We start from the raw sequence: 19,042 nt of genomic DNA, 5'->3' as shown, positions 1-19,042 counted from the left end.
TGGGTGAACATGGCTAAAGAATTCCTTACTAGGTGGCTGATTTTCTAGTAATGAATCCATCTATATTGAGCTAGTCTGGTCTTTAAGCATCAGATGTAACCAATTGCTGAGTCCATATTTGAATCCTTTCCACCTTGGTAACTTTCGATAGGCCAGGGTCACCTTCACACCTCCATACAATGATGGAGCACCCCATCAACAAACATTCATTTAACTTTTGGTACCCTTAATATGAAACCTTCACTTAATAAGCAATGAAGTAACAGATGGATGAGTCATTATAATTTGTGTCAATGGACGAAGTATCCCACAGTGATGCAATTATGCATTCGCTGAAATAAAGTAATAATAAATGACATTTATACACCTCTCTAAAGTTCTCAAAGTGATTTACATACATGATGTCATTTGAACTAATGAAGAAAACGTGTTGGTTATCATATTGGCCAATTCACACATCAATAAAGCTACTATCAGCCATTTTCTTGAAGCAAAATAGGCAGAATAAAAATGAGTGTATTGTATTTTACAATAAAAAACAAACTTTATGTTTTTTACTGCTCAATTGGAGCACAAAGTAACTGACATTCTGTGTTCAAGGTATCACAGCTAAGTCAGCCACAGAGAAAACACTGAGCCACTTACTACTTGTGTGACTTTGAATAGCAACTTTTCTGGGCCTCAATTTTCTCATCTATTAATTAAAGGGAGTTGGCCTAGGTGATTTCTAAGGTCTCTTGGATGTCTGTGATTCTAGTATAACTCTCAGTATGATTTCTGATCCCTGTTTTCTACACAGAACATGTAAATGGCTTAGAAGTCCTGAGTCCTGTGTTCTGCTGCTCTGACTTTAGGAAAGTCATTTAACCTCTCTAGGCCTCATTTTACTCACATGTAAAGATGTGATTAATGGGGATTAATCCAAATGATCTCTAAAGTTGAATCTATTCCCTGTGGACATTTTGCAAAAGATTACCTGCAGGGAATAGAAACTGGGCCCTTTTTTGAGCACAATGGGATTAGTAGCAAAGTGTTCTTTATTCGGTAAAATCCTATTTGGAAGCCTCAAAATTTTTTTTTCTAGTTTCTTTATAGATTAAGGTATCCATGGTATGGGAAAAGAGATAGGTACCCTTCCTTTTCCTCTGTATTATATTGAAGGAAAAATAACATGATATAGAGGTTAGAGGGCTGGCCTTGGAGAGAGTCAGACCTGTTTTCAGGGCCTGCTTTGGACACATACCAGCTACATGTGAACAGGGGCATCACTAACCTTCTCAGGGTTCCTACACAGCTCTGTAAGATTAGTTACAGAGAGGTTGCTAAATGGCCTCAGTGGAGAGAATTTCTGCTGTGGGAGGTCCATACATGAATGAAATCAGAATTCCTCCAAAAGTAATTATTTTAACTTAAGTTGCATCAAATTAATGCAGGGGGCCAGACCTCACTGCACTTGCTCTCCATTCTGGGAATTTCTGAGAGCTAGTGAAGTTATCAAGAAAATAAATTCATTATTTTGAGAGATGGGTGCAGATTTTAGGGCAGGTGCTAGAACACAAATGGGAAGTGATTCTAGAACTCACTGGAACTATGTTCTCTGTTTATAAAAGAAAAGGAGCATGGAATCTTCTATAGTCTCTTCCTGCACAGGCCCAATTGTGGTTTTTAAATAAGAATAGCAGATAGATATGTATTCTAGAAGAAAGTAGCGGTACCATTTATATAGTGTAAAGTCATGCAAAGCATGCTCAGAATGAAGCGGCTTCCGTGTGGTGTCTTGGAAAAAAAAATGCAGCTGTAAATCCCCATGGAATGGTGCAGTGACTAATACTAACACATGCATTGAATGCAGCCATTGGTATTCCAACTAGTAAGCTTTGGGTGTAAGAGTAAGTGAGCTATACAAAGTTTGTCTACATTACAAGGAGAGGCCATCCAGTGACCCCTCCTCCCCTTTTAAACTGGCTTGTTGGAAGGAGTCCATATGGAATCTGAAATCCCATCCCCTGTTGAAGACAAAGGCATAGAACCACTTGGGGTAAAGGGGTCTGTGTCTGTGTCGGTCTCTCCCTCAGCCAGGTAACGCTTCTCCCTCATCCAACTCGAGCCCCCATTTGGGCCAAAAAGGTAATCGTCTCTGTCCTGGGAGATGCTGAAGCCACTGGGTGAGCGTTCTAATTCTTCATGGTTGACAGAGAGAAGGGATAATGGTGTATCACTGTCCCTGGTGAAGCTCCGTCTCTGCCTGGGTGAGATTCGTTCCTGGTAGGGGCTGCGTAGCTCAGCTTGGGAGTGGTAGCTCACCCGAGAGTCTAGGAGAGTGAGGATAGGCAAGACGGTGGGTCTTTCTGCATAGGGGACTGAGGAGGGCAGAGTCCTCTGGAGCTTCTCCCTCTCTGATGGTGGCCCTCCTCCTCCTCCTCCACCTCGAGGCAAGCTCACTGGGTCATGTGCAAAGAAAGCATAGGGGCTGACTTTGTTGACAGGAACCTGGTGGAAGCTGTAGGGGGTTTCGTGGGTGCAGGGTTCAGAATAGTTGTAGATAATGGTTTTCAATTCAGAATATTGGTTCTCCTCTTTCTTCTCTACCTCTGCTGGGGTAGCAGTGGCCTTTTTGGTTGGGTAGTACTCTGTAACTTGGACTTGGAGCTGTTCCATGTGCTGCATGTGCATATCAACAAGAAAATCCAGTTTCTTCCCCATGTCATGAACCTGGAAAAAAAAGGAAAGAATTGTATTGAGTCATTCTTGATACCAGTTATAAGAGGTACCATGGTCCAGTCATTTAAACTCATTGAGCTTCAGTTTTCTCATCTGTAAAGTGAGAATGATAATATCCAAAGTACTTCCATTGTAGAGTTAGTTGTGAAGGTCAAATGAGACGAGGTATGTAATGTGTTTCATCAACTTTAAAACATCATATAAATGTCGGTTCTTATTCACTCCGACACTTAGCCATCGCTCAGTAATGATAAAAATTGCCATGTTTACAGTGCATTACACTTTGTTTATAAACTATGTTTTTGCTAACAACCTAGTGAAGCATTATTTTTGTTTATGTTTTAAAATTATTAGTAATATTTTATCTTTCCCAAATGCATTTAAAAACAATTTTTAACATTTGTGTTTTTTTTATTTTAAGTTACAAATTCTCTCCCTCCCCAAGATGTCAAACAATTTGATGTAGGTTATAGATGTTTAACCATGCAAAACATATTTCCATATTAGTTGTGTTGTGAAAAAAAAAGAAAAAATTAAGAAAGTGGAAAATAATATGCTTTGATCTACATTCAGATTCCATCAGTTCTTTCTCTGGAGGTAGATAGCATTGTCCATCATGAGTCATTTGGAATTGTCCCAGATCATTGCATTGCTGAGAATAGCTAAGTCATTCACAGTTGATCATCATACAGTGTTGCTGTTACTGTGTATAATGTTCTCCTGGTTCTGCTCAGTTAACTTTGCATCAGTTCATGTAAGTCTTTCCAAGTTTTTTCTGAAATCATCCTGCTCAGCATTTCTTATAGTACTATAAGTATTCTATTACTATCATATAACACAGCTTGTTTAGCCATTTCCCAATTGATGAGTATCCCCTCAGTTTCCAATTCTTTGCCACCACAAAAAGAGCTGCTATAAATATTTCTGTACATATAGATTCTTTTCTTTTTTCTTTAATTTCTTTAGGATACAGAACCAGTGGTGGTATTGCTGGGCCAAAGGGTATCAACAGTTTACAGCCCTTTGGTCATAGTTCCAAATTGCTCTCCAAAATTGTTGGATGAGTTCACAACTCCACCAATAGTGCATTAGTGACCTAGTTTTCTCACATCTGCCCCCCAACATTTATCAGTTTCTTTTTCTGTCATATTAGCCAATCTGATAAGTGTGAAGTGGAACCCCAGAGTTATTTTAATTTTCATTTCTCTGATCAATAGTGATTTAGAGCATTTTTACATATGACTATATATAGCTTTTATTTCTTCATCTGAAAACTGCCTGTTCATATCCTCTGACCATTTATCAATTGGGGAGTGACTTGTATCCTTATAAATTTTACTCAGTTTTCTATATAATTGAGGAATAATGCCTTTATCAGAGACATTCGCTACAAATTTTCCCCCTTGGCTTTCTGCTTTCTTCTAATCTTGGCTGCATTGGTTTTGTTTATATAAAAAACTTTTAAAAATTAATATAATCAAAATTATCCATTTTACATCACATAATATTCTCTATCTCTTATTTGGTGAGAAATTCTTTCCTTATCCATAGATCTAACAGGTACACTATCCCATGCTCCCCTAGTTTGTCCACAGTATCCTGCTGCAGTATTACTAACTTCATTTTACAAATAAGGAAATAAACTCTTACAGGTCAAAGAAGAGGGGACTAATGTAAAGAACCTAATTTTGAAGTAAGAAGATCTATGTACAAATTCTTATTCCGCTACTTATTAGCTGTGTGACCTAGGGAAAGTCACTTCCCCTCTATGAACTCAGTTTGCCTATTTGTAAAATATTTGAGTTGGATTAGAGAATCCCTAAAGTCCTTTAAACCCTAAATTATGGTTCTAGGTCACATAGCCAGAAAGTAAGGAAGCTAGGCATTGAACCCAAACAGTTCTTTGATTTCAGGTCTTCTTGCTTTAACCTCAAAGAAATGGTCCCTTCACCTGCAGCTTGAGGGTAACGATCATTCATTTTTTTATGACCCTATCTCAGCTCTCACTTACTTAGTGAAGACATGGAACATGCTTAGTGACTAGAGAGAGCATACTCAGGCACTTCTAACGCTCGGATGGAATATTGTCTCCACACGGAGATACCCCTTCAGAAAAGGAACTTTGGGTGAGTGGGCACATCCACCACAGAGATGATCATTCTCCTCTAACAACTTTTCCTCCCTTTGAATCGTAGCCTTAGGTTTGTAATGTGGTTACCTAAGTCAGGGACCAGTGTCAGATCTCATTTCTAACCCAATCTAAGCAAAGTTCTTCCCACATCACTATGCTCTTAAGTTAAAGGTACAGGCAGCGATAGCTTTGGAAGCCGGCAGAATTCATGTCTGGCTACATGGGTGGTATAGACTCCATATGAGTCTACAGTGTGATATAGCAGCAAACAAAATGCAGTTTTAGGCTGTATTAAGAGGCATGGTGTCCAGGACCAGAGGCATGATGGGTAGGCCCACTGAACTTTGCTCAGGCCACATGCTGAGTATTATGATCAGGTGTGGGTACTGCACTGTAGGAGGGACATTCATAACCTGGAGAATGTCCAAAGGAAGGCAACCAGGACAGTGAGAGGTCTTGGAATGGAATGGAATATTATCACATGTTTATATCGTGTACCTACTGTGTGCCAGACACCGTGAAAAGTGCTTTTTATAAATATCATCTCATTTGATCCTCACAACAATTTTGTGAGGTAGGTTATTATTACCTATTAACTATAATTATCCTCATTTTGTAGTTGGGGATGATATATAGTTGCCCAGGGTCACACAGCTAGTAATTGCCTGAGACCAGATTTGAAATCAGGTCTTCCTGACTCCAGTCCCAACATGCTATCCACTTATGCCATGTGAGGATGAGCTAAAGGAATAGATGGGGATGTTCAGCCTGGTCTAGAGAAAACTCAAGAGAAGCCTGATAACTATATTAAGTATCTGAAGGCCTATCAAGCAAAAGAGGGATTCAGTTGAGTTTGCTTGGCCACACAGTGCAGAAGAAGGAAAAATGGGTGGAAATTATAGACAGGCATATTTTAGCTCCCTACATAGATTTTTTTTTTACTTGATTAATGCCTGTTATCACCATATTGGCTGGGGATGGCAGAGTCGCTGTGGCCTCAGATGTATTGAGCCATTGCCTGACACAGTTAGTACTGTGGTTGGTTTCCCCCAAGTGCCTTCCAGAAGAATATCCATGATGCAAAGTCTATCTCCATCAGGGCCTATATTATTGGTCAAAAATATTGAAAAGAGGAGGAAGAAAGGTCTTGGGAGAAAATACGATTTTCTAAATGTGTAAAGAATTGACAAACAGAAACAGGAAATTTCATGAGTATAGCAAAACTGTGCTCAAATTGTTATATACTTTATTTAAATGAAATTTTATTATCTTACAGTTAAGAGAGATAGCAAGGTATAGAAGATAGAAGGGCCAACCTCATTGTCAGAATGACCTGGGTTCTGATCTGGCTGTGTGACCTGTCACTTAACCTCTATGTCCCAGGAAACTCTCTAAATCTGTAAGTTTGCTTGATGGTCAGCACTAAGAAATGGAATTTCCTGATTGGAAGTTCCATATACCAGTGAAATCATCTGTTCAAACAAAATAAAACAAAATAGACAGCTTAGTATGATTTACATGGGCTTCTCTAAATCAGCATGTGTTTTAACTAGAACATTTTAATATAAAAAAATGGATTGTGTTAAGCTGTTTTTTTAGTTCTTGAAAACAGGTTGAATTTTTTAAAGTTATGTTAAACAATTATTCTATACTTTCTTTCAAGTTCACCCCTCCCACCCTTTCAAGCATGCCCAGGTTATATAAGAAAATTATAAAATTTAATAAAATTTAATCTAATAAAAATTTAATAAAATTTAATAAAGTTATAAAAAGGGGAATTCAGCTTAATGAGTCTTGTCCAAATTTTCTCAATTTCTAAATAAATAGAGTCAGACTCAGTGATGGTTTATGTATTCAAATCTATCTCATCCTCTCACTACAGGGGACCTGACTTTTTAACCTTGTTAAATCATGTATTTTTTATTTTGTGCACCTGATTGAAGACATGAGAAGCAGTTTAGCGTAGGTGATATAGCAGTGGACTCAAAGTCCAGAAGACCCGAATTCAAATCTTTCCTCAGAAACTTAATATCTGTGTTATTGTTGTTCAGTAGTTTCAGGTGTGTTTGAGTCTTAATGACCCCATTTGGGATTTTCTTGGTAAAGATAGTGGAGTGGTTCTTCTCCAGCTTATTTTACAGATGAGGAAATGGAGGCAAACAGGTTTAAGTGACTTACCCAGGGTCACAAAGCTAATAAGTATTTCAGGCTGGATTTGAACTCAGGTCTTCCTGACTCCAGGCGTAGTGCTCTATCAACTGTGCCACGTAGCTGCCCTTAATATTTGGGTGGCCATGGACGAGTCACTTGATCTGTTTCAGCCTCAGTTGCTTCAGCTATAAAGTTGGACTCAGATGGCTGCTAAGGTTCTTTTCAACTCTAAATCTACAATCCTATGATTCCTATGTCCAGTGGAATAACATGATGTTCAGAAGTTGAGATTATATGAGATGATGACATAGAAACATTTCTTCAATGCTATAAATTGCATTCAGAACCCACCTGTCTTTCAACTTTGACGAATTTCCCCATCATGCTTTGGTCTTCAATTTCTGAGGAGGATGCTTTGGCTACATACGGATCATTTCTAGGAAAGAACCAACAGTCCCATGAGAGCATTGAATCCCATTCCGTTCTGCGATGTTATCTATACCTTTGGCACCTCTTGGGACCTAATGTCATCATACCCACTCCTGCAATGTTATATGGATAAATGATTTCCCCAGAATACTCATGAAACTCAATAGTTCAATTTGAGTGAGGGGAAATTTACATTCTACTCTCTTCAGTTTGACTTTGAAACTAGTGGATAGAAATCCTATGCTTTACTGAAAGATGATGATAACTGGAACCAAAGTGGGAAACAAGTGAATTTTTTTTCACTGTGTGTGCCTGTGTGCGTGTGTGTGTGCCTGTGTGTGTGTGTATGTGTGTGCGTGTGTATGCGTGTGAATTATTTGTGGCACCATTTTAGGTTCTATAGTAGAAAGAGTTTATGATTTAGACTCTGAGGACCTAATTCTGCTAATTCTTATTCTGCTAGTCCTATGATTCCAGAGATATCCTAAGGACAATTCAAAAACATTAGCTGTTCAAAAACATGCTGGCAATTGGTGGTACAGTGAGTAGAGTACTGGGCCTTAATTCAAGAAGACCTGAGTTCAGATCTGGCCTCAGATACTTAACCGTGGGACCCAGATAATCTCTGTCTTCCTCAGTTTCTTTAACTGTAAAGTGGATATAAAAATATCATGGGGTTTCTGTGAGAACCAAATGTGATAATATTTGTAAAGTGCTTAGCCCAGCATCTAGCGTGCTGCCATAATTCTAACTTAGATTTCCATGGTGTTTTAGGATTTGTTAGCTTTCTGTTCTCCATTCAAGAGGAGGATAGCCTAGGTGATGTGATACTCATTTAATTTAAAAAAAAATTTTTTTGGGCAGGGCAATTGGGGTTAAGTGACTTGTGCAAGGTCACACAGCTAGTACATGTGTCAAGTGTCTGAGGCCGAATTTGAACTCAGGTCCTCCTTACTCCAGGGCTGGTGCTCTACTCATTGTGCCACCTAGCTGCCCTGTGATACTCATTTTAAAAATGAGAAAATAATGTTAGAAAGAATGAAGTAACTTGCCCAGCCAGGAAGTGTCAGAGCCAGGATTCAAACTTAAGTTTTCTGACTCCAAGACCAGGGCTCTTGTCACCAAACCAAGCTGTCTATCATACGTTGTACTTCAAGCAAATATGCTATATGAAAGTCTTCACTTATTCTAAATGAAGAATCATTTTGAAAAAGGAATTGCCATAAGACTTCTTTAAATGCAAACTCCCCTTTTGCATTTAGGAAAGGATTTCCATTTGCAAGGACCCAAACACTGCATAAAATTCTCTACATGAGTTCCTTGCTTCTATTCATTCTCCTTCTCCACACCCCAAGTGAATAAAGTTGAGACTCAGGTCATGGAGTAGTGACTTTAGTGACTCTGAGTCAGGTCATTCTTAGCAGCAAACCTTGGAGACTGCTGGGAAGGATAGGTGAAGACTCCGCCTCGTTGGGATTTCTTGTGTTTGGGAGTAGACGGAGGTCCAGGGGTGAAGATCATATCTACTCTGAAAGAGAGAAAGAGAGAGGAAAAAATAGGATATACTATTCCAAAGAACCTATTTGGGACACTGGACCACTCACCACACAAAATAAGGCAGGGACCATAGATCTACACGCAAGAGTATTTATAACTCCAATACATCATCCATTTAGGCTGGGCAAAAATAGCTTCTTATTATTATGGAGAACATTGTGGGCAGAGTCAGAGATAGGGAGATAGATGCATCTTATTATTTCTCTTAGCAACCCTAATATATTAAGCTCTAAGTCTAGCTGGTCTTTGGTTTTTCTCCCCACTAAGACATCTAGTTAGGGAGATTTTTACTGTCAGCTCTAAAGGACCTGTTTTTAGAGGCATGAATCTTTTTTAGCTCTCTAGGCTTTTGCTGGTCATTAGAATGATGGATCTGACAATATTCTGCCGACATAATGCTTTCATTTCCTGCAACCTGCACCATTTCATGATCCTCATTCAGTGGAGCAGAAATGAAACCTCTTCTGCCTCTGCTCCATAACCCTGCGTAGGCAGCAGGCTGAAAGTCCATGCTGTCCCCAGGCTCATGAAGATGGTGCACCAGGAAATGGTCTCTGTGTCTATAATTGTCCACGCAATGGCCTCCTTTTGTCCCTTTCCAGAAAATATAGCAAATTTTGCAATGTAATAAATCCAGAAGAATGTAAGAACCTTGAAGCTAGGAACTATTTCTTAGTATCCCCAGATTCTAATGTGCTGTTTTGCACTTAGTAGGCAACTAACAAGCTTGTGCAGTTGAAATCACGCATTTTCAAAACTTTACTTGGGTTTGGCCTAAGAAAACACATACAGTTCAACAGAGTGATAAATCAGGCACCAGTGTATTCCTCCTTCCCATCCCCAACACCTCATTCACATAGAAACACTTCCATCCATTAATATTAAAGGCAGCAGAGATGTAATATTTGACTCTAAAATCATTATATTTGACTGGCGTTGAAAGAAACTTTAAGGACCTATCTTGCTTTATTGAATCAAGTGCCTTTTAAAAATAGTCAACAAATAATAAACACAGTAGGATGTTAAATTCCCTACATCTTTTCATCAATTTTGTGATGGTAAAGATGTGTTCTACTGTGGAATGCCTTTGCAAAATCCTTCTGCATCCTTATAACATGGTTGTCTTTCAAGTGTGACTAGACCATTACCATGGAAATTTTATATAGGTGGGGAAGTAGGCATACAGATTTGGAATTATGGATAGTTACTTGATTGCCAGGGGGAAGGGGGAAGGATGTCAGGCGGAGGTGTCAAACACTTGGTCGGTTGGCCAGAAAAGCCCACAAAATTCTGGAGGGTGGCTGAACTAGATAAAAATGTAGTTCCTGTCTCATTTTAATGTGCTGATGTATTAACAACAACAAAAAGGAATGTATGACCATGTATGGTTTTCTACATCAATATGCAGCACACAGGGAGTCAGTGTGCCCATTTCTCTTTGAGTTTGACCCCTCTGGTGTACTGGATAGAGATTGTGAAGCCAGGAACACCTGGGTTAAAGTCTTGCTTCTAACATTTACTGCTTTTGTGTCTTTAGGCAAATTATTTAATATCTCAGTGCTCTAGAGAACTCTCTAAGACTGTAAATTACAGAGAAAGTTGCAGAGTCTCACTAGTAGAGGGAATTTCCTCCCCTGAGATTTCCCTATACCATTGAAATAACAGGTCCATTTCTCATCCTTTAACTCTTTTGGTGGGTAACAATGAGGACTAAGAATTTCTCCATATCCTTGCTATCTTTCCCTCCTTCATATACATTGAGAGTTGAACCCCATCAGAGCAGAAGCTACTTGAGAGAGGATTGGTTTTTGCTCTTTCTTTATATCCCCAGGATTTAGCACAGTATCTATAGAAGTAAAGTGTTTAATCAATGCCTATTGGTTGATCAATTGAAGTAAAGTGTTTAATCAATGCCTATCGATTGATTCATCAGTGCTTTCAAAATTGTGCTGCCTCCAGCATGGGCCTTATATGGGTACTTTTGATCTTATTCAGAATATCATTGAAGAAATATATGAGCAAAAATAAGGGCTTGTCATATGTAAACAATAATAATATTGAGATGCAGTCTGGCTTAATGCATGGAACACTGGATATAGAGTTGAGAAGGCTTAAGTTCTAATTCTTCCTCAGATCCTTACTAGTTGTGTGACCTCAGATAAGTCACTTACCCTCTCCCAGCCCTAGTTTTCTCATATGTAAAATGGGAATGATAACAGAGCCAACCTCCCAGGCTTGTTGTGAGGCTCAAATGAGATAAAATAGGTAAAGCTCTTTGTAAACCTTAAAGAACTTCATAAATGTTGGTAATCTCATATGATATCTCATTGGCAAGAGTGAAGGATAAATGTTGGAAAGTCCAGCTGCTTATCTTCTTTTTATAATTTAATATTTTACTTTCCCCAATTACATGTAAAAATGATTTTTAGCATTCATCTCTTTTGCTTGCTCCCATGCTTTTAAAAATAATTTCTACTACTTTTAATAGTAGCTTTTTTTCCTAATTACATGTCAAGAAAATTTTTAGCATTTTTTTTTTTTTTTAGATTGTATCCATGTTTGTTTCTCTCAAAGCAGGTAGTATGCATGGTCCATGCATGGGAGATACGGTTTGGAACAGAGCTCACTTTGGGTTTGTACCCTTCCAACAGAGGCTGATATCACTCTATTATCATTTCACCCCTGGACAGAGAAAATATCTCTATACTGGACCACTCCCAGACATACCAGACCACTCCCAGCCTTGAGCTACCTAGACAAAAGAATCTCCACCCAAGCTTGAATAGAACACAAAGGTTAGCACTCATTCTTACAAGATTTTGAATTCTAAAGTTTTCTCCCTCCCTGTCCTCCCTTCTCCTTCCATATTCCTAAAATGGCAGGCAATTTGATATAGGTTATACATGTGCTGTCCTATAAAACATATTTCCATATTAGTCACAGTTGTCAAAGAAGAAATTGATGAAAAGGAAAAAAAAGACCCACCAACAATAATAAAGTAAGTGAGAAAAGTATTCTTTGATCTGCTTTCAGAGTCCATCACTTCTTCATCTGGATGGGGATAGCATTTTCCTTCATGAGTCCTTTGTATTTGTCTTGGATCGTTGTGTTGCTGAGAACAGCTGAGTCATTAATAGTTGAATTTCACATGATGTTCTTGATACTGTGTACAGTGTTTTCCTGGTTCTTCACATTTTACTTTGCATCACTTCATACAAGTCTTTCCAGGTTTTTTTCTGAAATATGCCTGTTCATGATTTCTTATTGTATAATAGTATTCCATTACATTCATATACCACAGCTTTTTCAGCCATTCCCCAATTGATGGGCATCCCCTCAATTTCCAATATTTTCCCACCACAAAAAGGGCTGCTATAAATATTTTTGCACATGCAGGTCCTTTTTGCTTTTTTATAACCTCTTTGGGATACAGACCTAGTAGCGTTATTGCTGGATCAAAGGGTATACATAGCTTTATTGCCCTTTGGGCATAGTACCAAATTGCTCTCCAGAATGGTTGGATCAGTTCACAACTCCACCAACAGTGCGTTAATGTCTCAATTTTCCCTCATCCTCTCCAACATTTATCATTTTCCTTTTTTGTCATAGTAGCCAATCTAATAGGTATGAGGTGATATTTCAGAATAGTTTTAATTTGCATTTCTCTAATCAAAAGTGTTTCAGAGAATTTCTTCATATACCTATAGATAGCTTTGATTTTTTTCATCTGAAAACTGCCTGTTCCTATTTGACCATTTGTGAATTGGGGAATGGATTGTATTCATATAAATTTGACTCACTTCTCTATATATTTGAGAAATGAAACCTTTATCAGAGACCTTTGCTCTAAAGATTGTTTCCCAGCTTTCTGCTAATCTAATTTTGGTTGCATTGGTTTTGTTTGTAAAAAAGCCTTTTAATGTAATGTATTCAAATTATTGATTTTACATTTTGTAATGCTCTCTACCTCTTGTTTGGTCATGAACCTGTAACTCACTTAACTTCCCCTTTAAGAATTTGGATGCTATACTACTTAGTGCACGTATGTTTAGTATTGATATTACTTCATTGTCTATAGTACCTTTCAGCAAGATGTAGTTTCCTTCCTTATCTCTTTTACTTAATTCAATTTTTGCTTTTTCTTTGTCTGAGATCAGGATTGCTACCCCTGCCCTTACCTTACATTATGTGTATCTCTCTGCTTCAAGCATGTTTCTTGTAAATAACATATTGTAGCATTCTTGTTTTTGCAGTCCACTTCCATTTTATGGGAGAGTTCATCCCATTCATATTCACAGTTATAATTACTGTGTATTTCCCTCCATCGTATTTTTCCTCTTGTTTGTCCTCTCTCCCCTTTTACCATTTCCCTCCTTGACAGTATTTTGCTTCTATCTACTGCCTCCCCTGGTTTGCCCTCTTTTCTGTCAATCTTCCCCTCCACCCCTGCCCCCCACACTTTTACTTAATCTCCTCCCCTCCTACTTTCCTGGGTAAGATAGATTTTTATATTCAACTGATTATGTTTATTATTCCCTCTTTTGGCCAATGCTAATAAAAGTAAGGTTTAAGTGATGCCCATTGCTCAACCTCCCATCTTTCCCTCCACTGTAATAGATTTTTTTGTGCCTCTTCATGTGAAATAACTTACCTTATTCTACCTCTCCCTTCCTTCTGCATCCAGTGTATTCCTCTTTTTCATCCTTTAGTTATTTTTTATGTCATTCCCTCAAATTCACCTTATACTGGTACCCTCTGTATATGTATATTCCTTCTAGCTGTACTATTAGTGGTACAATTTTTAAGAATTACAGGTATTATCTTCTCATGTAGGGATGTAAACAGTTCAGCTCCATGGAATCCCTTGTATTCTTCTCCCTTTTTACCTATTAGGCTTCTCTTGTGTCTAAATATTAGAGATCAATGTTCAGTTCTGGTCTTCTTACAAAAGCTTGAAATGCTTCTATTTCATATAATGACTACTTTTTTCCTCTTGAAGTATTATGCTTAATTTTGCTGGGTAGGTGATTCTTGGTTGTAGTCCTAGCTCTTTTGCTTTCTGGAATATCCTCTTTTGCTTTCTGGAATATCATGTTCTATGACGTTTAATGTTTCAACTGCTAAGTCCTGTGTAATCCTGATTGTGGCTCCCTGATATTTGAATGGTTTCCCAGTCATGTTGTAAGGAAAAAAAAACACAGACAAAAAGCCAAGAAAAATAAAGAAAGTAAAGAAAAAGTATATTTTGATCTGCATTCAGACTCCATCAGTTCTTTCTCTGGAGGCAGATAGCATTTTTCATCATGAGCCCTTTGGAATTGTCTTGGATTGTTGTATTGTTGAGAATAGCCAAGTCATTCACAGTTGATCATCATATAATGTTGCAGGTACTATATACAGTGTTCTTCTGTTCCGCTCATTTCACTTTGCATCAGTTCATGTAAGTCGTTCCAGGTTTTTCTGAGAATATCTTGTTTGTCATTTCTTATAGCACAATAGTATTCCATTACAATAATATACAACTTGTTCAGCCATTCCCCAATTGTTGGACATCCCCTTGATGTTTAATTCTTAGCCATTACTAAAAGAGCTGCTATAAATATTTTTGTGCATATAAGTCCTTTTCCTTTTTTTAAATTCCTTTTGGAAACAGACCTAGTAATGGCATTGCTGGATCAAAGATTATGCATGGTTTTATAGCCTTTTGGGTATAGTTCCAAATTGCTCTACAGAATGGTTTAATCAGCACATCACTTCAACTGGTATCTTCCTAATATCAAAAGAAATCAAGGAAGGCCTGCAGGACTTTGAATGAACTCCCTGTGGGGAACTGAAGGAAGGACACAGATAAGTTGCATGGGTCAGGCAGGCATAAATTGATGGTTATCTGCCTTATTGGAAGGAATACCCACAATAAGTAGGATATAGACCCACATTGAGTACTGGAGAAAGTAACTTCCTAGTCTATATGTGCCCTCTTCCCTTTCTTCAAACTCTCAACCACCATCCATAGAGATAATATTTTGAGTAGCTAAAGGTTGGTTTTAGTGCAAACCCACATGAAAAAAAAGTCAGACTCCTTCCAATCTGGTCCAATCCAATCGAATACAACAAGCATTTACTAAGTACCTACACTATGAACATCTCTACAGGTGTCTCTTACCTCAAGAAACATTCATTCAACTTCACGTATGGCCATGATCTCATCAATCTTCAATAGCAATTCTAAAAGGCCAGTGAAGAAGACTGCTATATGCCCATTTTACAAATGAATAAAGCAAGACCCAGAAAAGTTGTGTGACTCACCTAAATTCATAGAGCAAGTTAGGAATCCAGCCTGGAATCCATATCTCTTGAGCCTCAGTACAGAGTCACATTGTCCTTCAACCGTCAAGATTTATATAACAACTATTTTATAACTGGCATTCCCCAGGAGGGGAATCAATGTGGGCCAGTTGTGGTGGAACATACCTTTAGTCCCTGCTACCAGAAGGGGTGGGGTTGATGGATCACTTGAGTTCAAGAATTCTGAGATGGAGGACAGCTAATAATTTGGTGTCCATACTAAGTCTAACATCAATAGAGAGGGAAGTAGGGATGGACAAAAGGAGCCAGAGAGGAAGGAAGGAAGGAAGGAAGGAAGGAAGGAAAGAAGGAAGGGCAGAAAGGCAAAGAGAACCATGATCAATCAACAAGGGGAGTTTCTCCTTGTCCTGTCCCATGGCAATTTCTGGCCTTCCATGCATTTGAAATTCTTGTGAACAGCTCTGCTAACACTTAGCTGCTTCTTGCTCTGACGTGCTTGTCTTACCTTGTCTGAAGGTACTTTATTCTGGAAAGCATATCCAGATGTCCTGCAGAATACTGTTCAATAACATCCTTTACGTCATAAGGCCTCAAAGTCTCCTTGAATTTTTTTTTGTAGAGACGGAATTGTAGTATTCTGTATGTGAACAGGAGAGAGGATTGTTGGAGTCAGTGTAGCCCAGGGGTGGTGGAGCACATCTTGAGTTCCTGTTGCTAGAGAGGCTAAGGCTGGTAGATCATTTGCACTCAGTAGTTCTGAGCTGCAAGAAGGTGAAAAGCCAATTTAGGATCTGTCTTAAGTCCAGCACCAATATGGTGATCCCTGGGGAGTAGGGCCCTCCAGGCTGCCTAAAGAGGGGTGAGCCAGCACAAGCTGGATCAAAGTGCTCATGCCGATGAGAAATGGGTTTGTGCTCATAGGGGGCTATTGTACTTCCAGCCTGGGTAAGATAGGGAGATGGGGGTGGAGGGAGGAGAGAGAGAGAGAGAGACAGAGAAAGAGAGAAAGACACAGAGAGAGAGAGAAAGACAGAGAGAGACACACAGAGAGAGACACAGAGAGAGAGACACACACACACACACAGAGACACACACACAGAGACAGAGAGAAACAGAGACAGAAACAGAGAGAGACAGAAAAGAAAAAAGAGATAAGGAGGAAGGAAGGGAATGGAAGGAATGAAGGAAGGAATAGAAAGGCAAAGAGAATTGATAAGTAACCTGCTCACCTTTTGCATCTAATTGGTTACTAAATCTTATTGATTACATATCTGTAATTTCCCTCCCACTTGAGCCAGCCTTTCAATTCCCCCTGTCACCATTACAGTACAGAAACTTATTTTCTCCCACATAGACAATTTCAATAGCCTCTTAACAGTGTTTCCTACTTCCTCTCCTTTCCTCTTTTCAATCCACCTTTTATACCATTGCCAGAATAATTTTCCTTTTGTATAAATGTAGTCACTAAAAAAATCTTCAGTGACTGTATGACCTTCCAGTTGAATGAAATTAAAATCTCTCTGTTTGGCTTTTTCAGCTCTCCACTATCTGTTATCACTCTTGCTTTCCACTCTTTTCTCATAACACAGTGGTGTAGGCAGCTGGACGTAAAGCCAGAAGACCTGAGTTCAAATTCTGCCTCTAACACATACTGACTATGTGACCCTGAACAAGTCACTAAACCTCTCAGTGCTCTAGGCAACTCTTTAAGGTGACAAAGTTAAGGAGAAGGGGCTAACCCACATTGATAGAGGGAATTATCCTCACCTGTGAGTTCTCTATGCCAATGAAGTTATAGGTCCACTCTTCTCCATATCCTTATAGCGGTCCCCTCTATTCACTCTCATTTCCAGTCAAACTGTATCGTTCTCTGCTTCTCAAAGTGCCTCATGTTCTCTTGCACCTGGAATGTCTCCACTTCCCATATTCCCAGTCAGTTCCTGCTATAAAGCCCAACCCAAATGCCATTTCCTCCATGAAGTAGCAATGCTATGAAGAGCACTTCATGTAGAGTCAGGAAGACAAGTTCAAACTCTACCTCAGACACTTACTAGCTGTGTGACCCTGGGCAAGTCACTTAGTATTTAGACATCTGCAATATGAGGAACATGGACTCCTTGGCTTCTATGATGCTTTCCAGCTTTAAATCTGTAATCTTCAGTCTTTGCTGATTCCTTCCAGCCCTTCCCCCTCAGACCTCACAGTCACTGCATATCATAGTGATCTGTTTGTATCTTATACCCCAGCAGGACTATAAGCTTCAGGAGGGCAGGGATTTTGTCTCATCAAAACTTTGCTTCTGTCTCAGGCCCTGCAGGATGCTGCACACAAAGTATGCACTTCATAAATGGCTGTTTTTGAAAAAAAGTTACGAGTGACTATGAGATTGTGGAGAGAGAGAGAGAGAGAGAGAGAGAGAGAGAGAGAGAGAGAGAGAATGGGGTTTTGGAGGGGAAGATAGGTGAGAAAGAGGGAGGGAAGAGAAAGGGAAGGGGGAAAGGAGAGAAAAAGGAGAGAGAGAGGGAGGGGAGAAAAAGAGAAGGGACGGAAGGCAAAGAAGTGGAAGGGGAGAGAGAGTAAGGGGACAGAGATGGGGGAGGGGGAAGAGAGACACAGAGACACAGAGAGGCAGAGAAAATGGAACAGGCTCCAGGACAGTAGAATATAGGGTAGTACCAAAAGTCCATGCTCAAGCAAGAGAGCCTGCATTGGGAGTTCACTGGAGTCAACTCAAACAGGCTTGAGAGAGTGGATTGCTAAATTTTCAATATGCACATTTATACCATGGAATTTAGCAAACGTATAAATCAGGGTTTGATTTATTGTTTTGCTGATTGTCTAGACCAGAGTTCTCCAAAATGAGGCCTGCAGGCTGCATGCTGCCCATAGTGAGATTTATGCAGCCCACCTTCAAGCACAGAAATGTACATAAATGCTTTAGTAAACGAAGCCGAGCTACAGCAGAGCTCTCACGAAAATGGCAAATCAACGCATATTGTCTACTGTTTCAATAAAAACCTAAGGTTGGAGAGTCCTGGTCTAGACTTCAGAAAGCAATAGAGAAAATGTGAATGATGCAGATTAAATGGAAATGTGGAAATGTGTGTACCTTCCTCAGCCCCATCAGCTCTTCATGTTTGTTGGTTGTGACCTTGCACAAATCACATCATCTTTCTAGGCTTCAGTTCCCTCATCTATCAAATGAAACGGGAGGGGTATTGAACTAAATGGTCTCTCAGATCCCTTCTGGCTCTAGGTCTGTGGGCAATAAGCAACATTTTTCCTCTCACTTTGCCCTCAAATGGAACAGAAGATACCTCATAACCAATGCTACTAAGACCTAAGGCAGGGTTTTTTGTGGGGTGTGGAGAGGAAAGTGTTTACATATTATGGCTCTGAAATAATGAACCTGATTCCACAAAGTCACAGAAAAATCAGTCTCATTCCTGAGTGCATTGGGTATGGTGAAGTTAGACCCGGACATTGAGTCTGATATCTTAGACTAGGAGTGGGGAACTTGAGGCCATATGTGGCCCTCTAGGTCCTCAAGTGCAGCCTTTTGACTGAGTCCAAGTTTTACAGAACAAATCCTTTTATTAAGGGGATTTGTTGTGTCAAGTTTGGATTCAGTCAAAGGGCTGCACTTGAGGACCTAGAGGGCCACATGTGGCCTCGAGGCTGCAGGTTCCTCACCCTTGTTAGACCTATACTTTACTAGCTGAATACTTTGAGAAAGGCCCTGGCCCT

At 39.3% G+C, this 19,042-nt stretch overlaps 1 protein-coding gene across 1 annotated transcript in view; it reads right to left on the bottom strand.

Annotated features, from left to right (window-relative positions):
* Positions 1-714: 714 nt before the first annotated feature.
* KCNQ3 (potassium voltage-gated channel subfamily Q member 3) overlaps positions 715-19,042 on the bottom strand; it is a 150,799-nt gene continuing 132,471 nt past the window's right edge. The window contains exons 13-16 of the mRNA XM_036741674.1: positions 15,801-15,932; positions 8,862-8,960; positions 7,355-7,439; positions 715-2,712 (exon numbers count right to left, since the gene is read on the bottom strand). Coding sequence (XP_036597569.1) covers positions 1,957-2,712; positions 7,355-7,439; positions 8,862-8,960; positions 15,801-15,932 — 1,072 coding nt within the window. The 3' untranslated portion in view covers positions 715-1,956. The remainder of the gene's footprint in view (positions 2,713-7,354; positions 7,440-8,861; positions 8,961-15,800; positions 15,933-19,042) is intronic.

The sequence above is a fragment of the Trichosurus vulpecula genome, chromosome 1, assembly GCF_011100635.1.
Source record: "Trichosurus vulpecula isolate mTriVul1 chromosome 1, mTriVul1.pri, whole genome shotgun sequence".
NCBI lineage: Eukaryota > Metazoa > Chordata > Mammalia > Diprotodontia > Phalangeridae > Trichosurus > Trichosurus vulpecula.
The sequence above is the reverse complement of the archived record's forward strand: the minus strand, read 5'-3'. Positions and strand labels throughout refer to the sequence as shown.